The sequence below is a fragment of the Malurus melanocephalus genome, unplaced genomic scaffold (genome assembly GCF_030028575.1).
Source record: "Malurus melanocephalus ecotype Western Australia unplaced genomic scaffold, MMel_1.1 scaffold_325, whole genome shotgun sequence".
Classification (NCBI taxonomy): domain Eukaryota; kingdom Metazoa; phylum Chordata; class Aves; order Passeriformes; family Maluridae; genus Malurus; species Malurus melanocephalus.
In genome coordinates, this window is record NW_026623557.1 from 846,512 (window position 1) to 858,764 (window position 12,253).

Genomic DNA, 12,253 nt, shown 5'->3' on the forward strand with positions numbered 1-12,253 from the left:
AAAAAAAAAAAAAAAAAAAAAAAAAAAAAAAAAAAAAAAAAAAAAAAAAAAAAAAAGCAGAAGTCGGGGGTAGTGAATTAGCAGTTAGGGACTGAGAAAATCCATACAGGAAGCAAAACAAAAGAGAAATCTCAGGCCACTGGGGCTGAGGACGCTGAGAGGGCGCTTCTGACATAGATGAAGTTGATAAAGAAAAGTGCGATCGCTGGGAGCTGGGACAGCCGCCCGCGGGAAGGGGGGCAGGCACCCGGATCCGCCGGCCGCTCCTCCGCTCTCAGGAAAAGTGCCAGGAGGTGCAATTATGCATAAAGCAGCGGCAGGAGGAATTAAAAAGCAGATTTTAAGGTAAGATTTTATCATGTCAGCTGCTCTCAGCCACTTCCCTGTGGGGTTTGGGAAGGGCTGGCTGGGTGCAGAGTCACCCGGGTCCCTGGCAGTGCCTTGGGGACTGTGGGTTCATGGCTCAGATGTGATTTAGAGGGAGTTGGTGAGGCTGGAGGAGGGCAGCAGGGCTGCGTCCAAACCGGCTGTGATCCAAGGGTGGCACAGCACCAGCAGGGAGTTTGCATTTCAGTCTTTTCCTCGCTGGAAGGAGATGGATTGGGAATGGATGGGGTGAACAAGTGCTCAGCGCGGCTCAACCCACTCTCCACGGGCAAATTCCTGCAGCTTCCACCTTCCCAACGCCCACAAATCCATTGTGTGGTGTCTGTAAAATCCCAGCTCACATCCCTGGGTTTCCTTGGCTCGGTGTGCTGGGTGGGCACAAGACCCTGGGCACTATCTCTGTGAGTGGCCTCTGTGTGGACACCTGTCCCTCTGTCCCTCTGTCCCCCTGTCTCTCTGTCCCTCTGTCCCTCTGTCCCTGTCCCTGCTGCCATTCTGGGAGGACGAGGCTTCACAGGAGCTCTTGGGACAAGCAGTGACACGAGTGGGGGATATCAATGGGCCAGACGTGACAGCACAGACCACAACCCAGCCCTTTACTGGAAAAAGGTGCGGTGGAAGTTTTATTTTCCYTCCATTTCCCATGGCAGAATGGGCGGCTGCAGCTCTGCCCTGGGGCCCCTGCTCCCCACACCAATCCCCAGTCCTGTTTGGGACCAAAGGGACACTGTGACCGYTCTGTCACGGCTGAATCCCTCGCCCACGGTGTGGGCCCTGTGTCCCGATCCGCTCCGGCTGGATGTGGGCAGTGGCCTGCGGTTCCTTTCGCCGCAAGGTAATTTGGAAAATTATGAGAAATAGGGTTGGAGACGGCGTCTGGCACTCTGCTGCCACCACAGAGGTCCCTTGGGTCCCAGCCCGCGGAGCTGGGGAAGACGTGGCCAAGCAGGAACAGGAAAGCAGAGTGTTTTCCTCCCGAGCCTCCAAGAGACCCCACGCTCGGGCTCCGTCCCGACTCCCGGGGGGCGGGGCGGACACCCCCACAACCACAAAGAAAACATGCTAAAAGTCATAAAAACTAAATATATGTGTATATATCTGCAAAAATTAAAAATAAATCCACCCCGGGAGCGCGGCCGGGCTGTTTGTGCCGCTGCCTCCGCRGGCGCGGATGCGATAAGATAAAGGCAGCGGCGGGGAGGGGCGGCGCGGAGCTGCGCGGAGCAGAGCGCACCCGCGGAGCGGCCGGAGGGGCCCGGACGGACGGACGGACAGGCAGACACACGCACAGACACACAGGGACAGTCACCCGAGCGGACGGACGGACAAGCGGACGGACGGACGGACGGGGCGGCCCCTCCGCTCCGCCCCCGCGCAGCCTCCGCCCCCGGCCGCGCCGCTCCGCTTTACATAACCCGTCCGGGGCCGGGGTCCGCGCCCCGCGCCTCCGCCCGGCGGAAATGCGGAGCCGCCTGCCCCGGTTTCCTGCCTGAGCCGAGCCGAGCTGTGCCGAGCCGTGCCGAGCCGTGCGCCCCGTCCCGCCCGCCCCGTCCCGGGCGCTCCGCCGCTCCATCATGGGCGAGCGGCAGCCGGACGCCTTCTCCTGCAGGTAACCGCGAGAGCGCAGCGGCACCGGGACGGGACGGGCTGGACCGGGACGGGCTGGGCTGGAGCGGGACGGGACGGGCGGCCCCGGGAAGCGGTCGCTGCAAAGCGAAAGTAGCGGCGAGAGGAAGCGGCGCGGCGGCCGCTTCTCGTGTGCAGCCCCCGGAGCTTCCCCGGGAGCCCCGCGCTGGCTCCTCTCGCCCGGGGAACTCCGCTGCGCCCGTTCCGGGGTTGTGATCGCGTTCCTCTGCCAGCCCCCAGCCATCGGGCAGCAGCCCCTTCGCCCTCACCCCATTTCTGCGCGGCGCAGTCTCGTCCCTGCGCTGTCCTGCTCTTTCCAGGGGCTCTGCTCACCCTTKGGGACCCTCGGTCTCACAGCTCCCGTTTTCCCCGCGGGTCCTCCCTGTTCCAGGGGCTCTGTTCCTCTCTGGTCGTCTCCATCCTGGGTGTCTCCATCTTTCCAGCGCCCTCAGCACCTCAGAGCACATCCTCTTCTGGGATCCCTCCACATCCCCCATTTCCCAGCATCCCTATTTTGGAGATCCCAGAGCCGGGGSTGCAGGATGCAGGGAACCAGCCCTGCCCCTCTCCTCTGTCTCCCCCGGATCCCTGCCGGCCCTGCCGTGCGAGTGACCCCTCTGGGTGGCTGCAGGACCTGTGGGGCGATGCCCACCTGCCCCATGTTGTGGGGTGCTGTTCTGCCCAAGGGGGCCATGCCTTGCCCCTGTGCCCACAGCGAGYGCCAGGCAGCTCCTCTCACTCTCTGCTCCCTGCAGACTTTGTTGGCTCCCTGGCTTGGCAGAGGCTCGGAGCACGAGGCCGATGCACCAGCGGTCAGCATCCCCGTGGCCTTCCCATGCCCTGCCAGCGTGCCCAGTCCTGCCCGTGCCAAAAACCCATCAGGGTCACCCACAGAGAGCCCGGACCCGCTGGCTCACGGCAGTGGCACGGTCATTGCGGCCGGGCTGGGATTTACTGTCAAGGAAACCGGGATGAGTTGTCGAGCTGCTATTTCGATATTGTTGCTGTAAATTGATTCAAGATGTGCTGGAGTTGTGGGCTGGTGGCCTGGGGACTTTTTGGGGCTGCAGCTGGAGGAAGGGGTGGCCAGTGTGAGGACCTGTGCTGCCAGCTCCTGAATGTCCCCTCTGYGCTTGGATTTGCTGGCAGGAAACGGGGTTGGAGTTGAAAGGCCCATGGAATTAGTGGCAGGTTTCACTTTGACTTGTTTGGGACCAGAAAAAATGCTTTGGATTTTGTTTAAACTTGTTTTTGGGGCAGAAGAGCTTCTTCTCTGTTCATTCTCCCCTCTCCAAAGCTTCTTCAATTTTCTCTTTTATCTTATAGTATTTATTGCCTCTGGTAAGATCTGGTTTGGTTTCACCAGAGCCCACAGGGCTGTGGAGCTGCCAGCACCCTGCATCGTGCTGGAGAGGCTGGGGTGCCAGTGCCAGTGGCTTTTGAGGGATCTTCCATCCTCAGCCGGAGCAAATCCTCCCCACCCACACCCCGTGGGACTGATGGGCGCCGCGAAGGTGTCGGGACAAATCCCAGCGGGTGACACAAAGTGAAAGTGCAAGCGCTCGTCGATGGTGGGGTTTGTGGTGCTCGCGGCTTGGCAAGGAGAAAGGGCCAAATCCAGCGGTTCTTGGGGGTCCTTGGGGGTCCTCAAGCTGGCTGGGAGCGGAGCTGCTCCCTGCTGTCCCCAGGGACCCCCGGGGAGCCGCTCCCCGCAGCCGCTTTCTCCCACGCCTACACCGCAGCGATTCATTTCGCGCAACAAAACAAGCCCTGTCGAAAGAGGCCACCCCGCTGCCGGGCTTTTCCCCGCGGGCTGTGGGTGTAGGAGAGTGTGATGGTGCAAGCCAGGCTGCGAGGTGCCAGACGCCACGGGGTGGAAGCAGGCAAAGGGTTTCTGGGGAGCTGGGCTGGCTGCAGGTTTGTTTTTTTTTTGTCCTGGTGAGCTCTTGTGGGCCAAGGTGGTGTGGAGCTGGATTTGAGCTGAGTTTGGGTCGTTTCCATCCCGCCTGTCTTGTTGGAGTGGTCAAGGAAAGCCAGACAGGTGGATTTTCCTTGGGTTTGAAGTGCTGTGACATCCCCCAGAGGTCTGTGGTGCTGCTCAGCCCACAGAGAGCTGTAGATTCAGGCAGGTTTGGGTCTTTAATTGAGCGAGTTGTGTGGTGTCAGGGGGTGAAATGCGAGGAGTGTGCATGTCCTGTGAGAAAGGGGGGAAAGAGGGCAAAATCTTTCTTCCCACGCTGGCTTTTAAACTGATTTCCTAAGAAAACAGGCCCTAGGGATTGTGCAGATTGGGGGATCTCACTGCCCTGCTCCTTTCTGGCTTTTTAACTTGCAGCCCAAAAAGAAAGAGGGAAGCTCCCAGACCCCTGGGGTTTTCCAGCTTGTGTGGAAACAGCCAGAGGGCCACAGGGAGCGATGGTGCCGTGCCACCACCCTCTGTGAGACCCAGAGAATCCTCACTGTCACCGAGGGCTGCTCCAGAGGGAGCAGGAGCACAGGGCCGGGCAGTTTCTGTGGTGGATTTTGCTGGCACAAATTGCCCTGGCTGTAAATCTGTGGCTGTATCCCCCATCCAGAGGCTGCAGCAGGACCCTTTCCCACCTCTCCCCCTGCCCCAACCCCTCCTGCCTTCCTCATGCCAGCATCTCCACACCCACCCCCAAACGGATGTGGCACCCCACTTATCCCCCTCAATCCAGGGGTGCATCCAGATGTTCCTCCAGCATCTCCAGGGGATTGGGATGCAGAGAGGGGCTGCACCACCCCCATCCTGAGGGGATGCTCTGCACCGCCCAGCCCTTTCGAGCCCACCTTTGGCTGGGGACCTGCATCCCCCCGAACCCGCCGTGCCGGATGCTCTTCCATTGAAAAGTGCCGTTCATTGTAACCCGGCCTTTTATAGCCGCCTCGGAGCGGCTGCGGGGCCGTGCCAAGAAAGGCTGCAGCCGGCTCAGAATAGCTCTTTTCATGGAGGACATCCTGGGAAGGAACAATGTTCCCGCTCTTGGGATTGTGGGAACTTTGTATTTGTGCCGCTCGGGAAGCGGGGAGCTGCGGGGCCGGCCAGGGCGGCTCCCGGCCCCTCGCTTCGCCCTSGCCTGAAAATAGTCCTTGGGATGAGTTTGGAATGGTCCTGTGCTTATAAAGGGAGCTGCAAATGCCTCCGGACGCTTCTCCTCCGGCTGGGAATGGTTATTTCTGGGAGAGCCTGCTCATCAATCACATTCCCTATTCATGGAGCTGGCGGCGAGTGGGGCCGGCTTTGTTTTTTTGGGTGGTGGTGCTGCACATGTGTGAGCAGGGCTGGGCACAGGGCACAGCCACGAGGGCTCTGCTCCTCCACACTTCCCCTCGGGGCTGCGAGGAGTGCTGCAGGGTGACTTTCCTGGGTGGACACGGCTGCTCCGCGGTGGGAAGGTGGCGAGCTGGATCCGGCAGGGCCAGCTGGCTCTGAATGCTCATCCTGCGGGAGCGGGCGGCAGGATCGCTGCGCTGGCACGGCCTGGTGCTGCCGGCTCCCGTGGCTGCAATTAAACAACAAACGCATTTACTGGGACAAATACCCCATTGCCGGGTCCAGGCGCGCGTTCCCGTCCCGCTCGGTGCTGGCACCGCCGCCGCAGCAGCAACGCTCAGGTTGGGCAAGAGTTGAAGGGAAGCTCCCGGGGGTGGCTGGGCTGCAGGGCTGGATCCTGCACAAGCCCCAACTCGCCGTCCCAGCCCGCATCAAAGCCACCGTGGCCGGTCCAGCCCGTCCCGCTCTTCCTCGAGCTCCTGGCCCGGCAGCCCTAAACAACCCCAGCGCCCCAAAACAACCTCAGCACCCCCAGGTGGGGTGTGCTGGGTGACGTGCAGCTCTTCCAGCCGGGATGGAAGCCCCTCTGTCCCAACTGATCCATGGTGTGTCCGAGGATGGGCTGGATTCTCCATTCAGAGCAAATTAAAGCATTCAGCTATCTCAACAAATGCTTCAGACAACCTGCAGGGTGTCCAGGAGCTCCTCACGGGAAAATAGGAGGAATAAGATGTAAATTCTGCCTTAAAGCCACTGGCTGGTGGATTCCAGCGCTGYAGAGCACAACGGGCAGCAGGAACTCGCATCCCTGTGGATGTTGCCGCTGAAATCTGGGGCTGAGCAGAGGAGCGGGAGGCTGCTGCGGTAACTCCAGCACGGATTCATCCGGGATCGCTCTTTCCACCTGGGAAAAGCGCCAGGAGGGAGCAGCGAGGTCGGCATTGTGCCAGCGCTGGGAGGAGGAAGCGCCGGGGAGTATTTCCCATCGTCGGGCTGGAAAAGCGCGTTGCTACTGGCGACGGCCTTCGGCTGCTTCCCACCGCGTGGCACGGACGAAGCCCGGCTTTTCCCGCGCCACAAACCTCTCCCGAAGCCGGCGCGAAGCGAGCCCGAAATCTTGGAAGGCGAATTCCCTGCYCCGGGAATCTCGCACCTGCCCGAGGAGCCGGAGCTTCGCTTCCCCCCGCGTTTCGCGGGAGCATCCCGCTGAGCGTGCCGGCGGCGTGGGTGGTGCGGCGGCGATTCCCGGGTGCCGGGAGGAAGCGGGAGAGCGGCGGAGGATGCTGAGTCACCGGCAGGCTGGCGGCGCTGATAGACGGGGCCCTGCCGGGGGATTCGGCCGGGCTGCGGCGGGCGCATGCCCTGCACCGCCGGGACGCCGGACCGCCCCGAACCTTGGGCGGCTCTTCTGAGAAGCCGGGCCCGGCGAGGCTGGCGGGGCGCAGATAACATCTCCCCATCGGCTGTGAGCTCCGCGGGACGTGCTCGGCAGGGCAGCGGCGGGGCAGAGATAGAGCCCCGCTTCCCGGCGTTATCGCYGCCCCGGCCGCGCACACGATCCGCCGTGCCGGCACGTTCCTCGCCTCCCGTTCTCTTCCTCCCCACCCCACTTTTTTCTGTTTTTCTTCTTATTATTTTTTTTAACTTTTCCTCCCCCTGACATGCAATCACTTTTCCTCCCCTCCCAGCAGCCGGGGTGCCAGTGCTGGAGTTTCGGGGAGGCGGCGCTGCAGGATCCGGGTGGGTTGGCCGATGTTTCCTTCCTGAGCGGGGTGCGCGGGCCCGATAAGTGGCCCGGGCGAGCACGAATGTGRGTGGCGAGCGGCGGGGCCGGCCCTGGGGAGCGCCACTGCCGGCTCAGCCGGGCACGCCGGGCCGGYTGCGCCCCAGCCACGGTGCCATCAGATTGGCCTGGCAGGGAAATCTCCTGGGGACAYAGATACGGTGTGGTTTGCCAGAGCCCGGCAGCTGCCCGGTCCCGGAGCATCCCCTCGGGAACGCGCGTTCACCCCGGGCAGTGCCGGCGGCGTGGCCGCGTTTCCCCAAGGCCGCTGAGGCTGGGAGGATCTGACAGCGAGGCAACTCCGTCCCTGGATTTCTGCAGCTTTTCATGTTGTTTCCTCCCCTCCCGCCCCCGTTGCAGTTTTATCAGCTCCGTTGAAATAGGTCCCTGGAGGGAAACCCATCGGCGCTGCGGAGCCTTGGCAGGAGCCGAGCGGATGTGGCCGGGCCAGGCGTCCCCGCGGGCGGCGGGCAGCTGCCGGCAGCTGTGCTGGCAGGAAGCCGCGCAGACGCCCCGCACCCGCTCCCCACCGCGCAGGTGGGGAAACTGAGGCACGGCCCTGCCAGGCGGGGCTGGGGGCTCGGAGTCCCGCATGGCCACTGCTGGTGGCTACTGGTGGCCAAACAGTGGGTGTTCATTGAGAAGCGGCCGCGCCCCGGCCGTTTCCAGTGTGTCCGTGGGAATGGTTTGAGTGGGAYCCCGCTGACCACCAGCGCTCCCCACGCTGCTGCCCCGTGGGCGASCGGGGTATGGCCGCTCCAGCCAAGGGGAGGAGGGCCGGGGGACACCGGGRCTGCCCTGACCCACCCGTGTGCTCTGTCTTGCAGCGCGGCCGCCTCGCTGGAACCTCGGCAATGAATGGGCACTCGCTGCCGGCCGGCACGCCAGCGCATCCCCGGGGCTGGCATGAGTTCTGCGAGCTGCACGCCATCAGCACGGCCAAGGAGCTGGCGCGGCACTACCTGCGCTTCGCCACCGAGCACCCGCACCATGACCTCCTGGCCGCCGAGAACTTCTCGGTGCAGTTCACCGACCTCTTCCAGCAGTACTTCTGCCACGAGGTGAAGGAGGGCATCGCCATGAACCAGCTCCTCATCCTGCCAGCCTGCCCGGCGCGGGATTACCGGGACACGCACCGGCGCCACACCGACGCTTCCCTGGCCACGGTGGCCACCAAAGCCGAGRCGGAGCCCGGCGCCCGCCCCGAGCAGCCCGTCCGAGCCCCCGAGGCTGCCCCGTCGGGTCTGCGCAAGTCCTGGAGCTCGGAGGAGCTGGCGGGGCCGGCGCGCAGACCCTTCTCGCTCAGCCAGCTGCGCAGGAGCTGGCGCAGCCTCTTCCGCCGCCGCTCCTCGGAYGCGCTGCCCGGGGATGGCGACGGCGAGGCGGCGGAGGCGGCTCTCAAACCGGGACTCGGGAAGCGCATCCTGCCCTGGGGGCTGTCGCGGGAGCAGCCCCCCGAGGTGCGCAAGGAGGGGCTCCTCAAGTACGGGCTGCTGGATGAGACCTCCCTGGACAGCGGGACGCGCTGGCAGCGCTGCCGCCTGGTGCTGCGGCGAGCGGGGCCGCCCGACGCCGAGGATTTTGCGCTGGAGCTCTTCGACCCGCCCAAGGTAAGGATCCGCCGCTTTTGGCCTGTTCCAGCCGGGTGATGCTGCGGGACGATGCCCGGGTGCCAGAGCATCCCGCAGCACCACGAGGGTTTCTCACCAAACCCACACGGGTTTGCTGTGCCGCCGCTCTCCCGCTGCTGCAGCCGCACGAGGATGTGCCTCGTTTGTTAAAAAAAACCTCTGAGAAGGAGACAGAGCCACCACTGGCCTGCAGGGTCACATTTGGAGAGTGAGAGGAGCCGTGGGGATGTGTTCTCGTTGCTGCAGTCGGTCAATTTGTCATTGCATTTCTCCCTGCTGGGACCCCAGCGCCGTGTTTTCCAGCTGGAAGCAGAGAGCCTGTGTTCCAAGCTCAGGATAGAGGCTGGTGGCCTCCATCCCACTCATCCCAGCCCCTTGGACCCGTCCCAGCAAGGTGAGGGGTCACCCAGGCTGAGGAACCCCAGACTCACCCTGCCCCTTGTGCTGTGGCTTCAGCAGCCTGAGCATCTGCTCGCTTGGGCAAGCTGGGGGAGGAAAGGGAAAGAGGAATTAGGCTCTGTGCCTTTCTCTGCTCCCAGCCGGAGCCGTAGTTTTGCTTTTTGGAAGTAGTTTTGTGACTGAAAGTTCAGCTCTCGGCTGCTCCAGGGAGCTCCCGTGGTGCTGGGATGTGGCTGGAGCGGAGCTGGTGCAGGATGTGAGGGAGGGGAGCCATGTGGGGGAAGCTGGGGTGCTCAATCTGTAAAAAGATAGTTCCTCCACAAGGCAGGCCTTGCACAGGCGTGATGGGATGAATTTTCTCTTTCTTTTTCCTTTTTTTTTTTTTTTTTTCTTTTGGTGCTCGTTTGCCTTTGATGACAAACTTGTGCTTTGGAAGGAGGAAACCTCCGGTAGAGCTGGAGCCTTGTCCCTGCCTTCGGGGCAGCAGGGTCAGGGAGCAGCTGGCTGAATTCCTGCTATTTCCGTCAAACGACTCCAATATTAAATATTTGAGGAAAGAAACAACATCAAAACTGTAACATCTGAAAGTAAAAGCTGGTTTTGCTCCGTCGTGTCAAGGGTTGCAGTTGTTTGTCCCTGTGGGAGCGTGTGTCCCCATCCCGGGGCACAGAGAGGTCAGAGGCGCTCTGGGGCACTTGGAGGGTGCTCCAGCAGCTGCAGAGCTCTGCCTTTTCCCTCTCCCTCATCCCTTTTCTCCCCCTTTTTTCCCTTTTCCCCCACTTTTTTCTTTTTTTTTAATCCCTTTTATTTTCATCCCATTTTTCTTTTTCTTCCCCCTTTTCCTTTTTTCACTTCCCCTTTTCTTTTTTCAATCCCCCCTTTTTTTTCCTACCTCCACCATTTTCTCCTGTCCCACCACCCCTATTTTTTTTCCCCTTTCCTCCCTTTTTCTATATTTTTCCCTCCCCCTTGGGAAGYGAGCCCAGCACATTCTTCCTCTCTCCACATTCCCTGACCAGCTTTGACCCAGGGGTGGGAGATGTTTCCAACAATCCCTGACCAATTTCCCCAATGCTCTGAGCATTATTCCCCACAATCTCCACGGGATGGAGATTTCCTGGAGCTCCACATCACCACRAGGCCTGAGACCCCGAGCAGGGGGTTTCTCAGCCAGGGCTGCGGAAGTGGGGGATGTTCCTCATCAGATTTTGCAAGCCTCTGGATTAAATTGCTTCCTGTGCAAATATTCTCAGGGCGGCTCCTTCCTTTCCAATTCCCTGGGCCGGGGCCAGCTCCCATCTCCTTTACAGCACAATCAATCCAGACCCTTTCCTAATAATTGTGCTCRGATTCTGGGGGCAGAGGAAAGTTTCCCCACTCCCCAAGCAGGCACAGGGGCAAACCATGGAGCAGGGAGAACATGACAGCTTTTTGAGAGGTGGATTTTCCCTTAAAATAACTGAAAAAACCCCAAAAACCTCCTGGGAATGGCTGTAAGGAGCCCCCTCCCCTCCCTTTTCCTGCCCATGGGATGCTCCCAGGGCTTTCCTGCTGCCTTTTCCCCATCCCGTGGGTCTGTTCCTGATTTGACGATGCTGTTGATCACCGTAGAAAATCGATGGTTTTAAATAATAACTGTAAACYCAGTTCTTGGGATTTTTCAATCCAGCTGGTGTCTGGACTGTGAGGTTGGTCACGCTCAGGGTCTCCCTGAAGAGCCATTTCCCCTTCCTCCTCTTCCTTTTCCCTTCTTCCTCTTCCTTCCCCCTTCCTCCTCTTCCTTCCCCCTTCCTCCTCTTCCTTCCCCCTTCCTCCTCTTCCTTCCCCCTTTCCACCCTATAAATAATAGGATAAAACAAGAAATTCTGCTCAGCCTCATGGCTTTACAGTGGCTTTACAAGCCCCCAGATATCCATCCCCTTGGAATTTCCTTGGAAAAGGCAGGTGTGTGGGGAAAGGAGGGGGAGGGGAGCTTTTGGCAGCTTTTATCTTCTTTTCCCCCTTTTCTCCTGATGCTCCAAYGGGGCCTCTGAGCTTAATCCCATAACTTGCCTGGCATCAAAGGGATTGGGGGCTTTGAAGAGCCCTGATCCCATTTACTGCTTGGGTGGYTGTGCTGGGTGAGGGGTCAGGGCGCTGTGCTGGATAATCTGGTGATCCCTAATTCCAGGAATCCCCTTCCCCAGCCCTGTGCCAGCGGAGATGAGGATTTTGGGATCGGGAGCAGCTCCCCTTCCCGTGCTCACAGCCGGGGCTGGTTTGGTTTTGGCATCGCTCCTTCCTCCCTCGAGCACTGGGAAAGTGATGTGAAGGAGGGATTTGGGATTTGGTGCTCTCCTCTCCTGGGTGAGGGTCACTGCCTGGCTGCAGGACATGGGGTGGGAGCAACCTGGGGACATTCCAGAGGGTGTGGGGTGGCCACAGAGGGATATCAGAATATCAGGATATTGGGGTATCCCGATATCTGGAGTTCCTGTGTATCTCTATATATATTTTTAGCCCTGGGAGAATCCACCCAGTCCAGGAATTRCAGCCCAGGTGGATTCTCTGTTGTCTGTTACGAGGTGATGCTCACCAGCCCTCCCTGATTTCTTTGGGGTGGAAATCCTCCTCTCCCACACCATTTAATCCCATATAACCTTTAGGGCTGGGTACCTCTGAGTTCCTTCTTCACCTTCATCATTTTAAACCGAAGCAGCCCCAGGTTTTTCTGCTTTGGGGCTGCCCCATCCCTCAGCTGTGCCCCAACCCCWAACACCTCTGGCACGGCCAAATCCCAAACCCCACCAAGGCCGTGATTCGCAGCGGAAGCGTCCCGAGCCKTTTCTGCCGACCAGATGTTTTTACAGGAAGGGGAAGGGAAATGGGATCTGCGTTTGTGCCGGTTTCTTTATGGCGTTTTAATGAAATCCAGCGCATCCCATAAATTGATGGCACGCCGGGACTGGCCGGGAAGGCTCCTTCCGGAGAAAGCCCTTGGAGCCCCCGCCACGGCTCGAACTTCTTCACCACAGCCACGGGAGGAGTGGTATTTTTATCTCTGCTCAGTGTGAAACTGCTTCGACTTCCTTTTTTTTTTTTTTTTTTTTTTTTTTTTTTTTTTTTTTTTTTTTTTTTTTTTTTTTTTTTTTT

The 12,253-nt window shown here is 60.1% G+C and overlaps 1 protein-coding gene across 1 annotated transcript in view; it reads left to right on the plus strand.

Moving 5' to 3' along the window:
• Positions 1-1,038: 1,038 nt before the first annotated feature.
• Positions 1,039-12,253, plus strand: part of SH2B3 (SH2B adaptor protein 3) — a gene marked incomplete at its 3' end in the record, with an annotated part of 21,174 nt that continues 9,959 nt past the window's right edge. The window contains exons 1-3 of the mRNA XM_057377798.1: positions 1,039-1,222; positions 1,800-1,996; positions 7,919-8,701. Of these exons, the coding sequence (XP_057233781.1) occupies positions 1,039-1,222; positions 1,800-1,996; positions 7,919-8,701 (1,164 nt within the window). The remainder of the gene's footprint in view (positions 1,223-1,799; positions 1,997-7,918; positions 8,702-12,253) is intronic.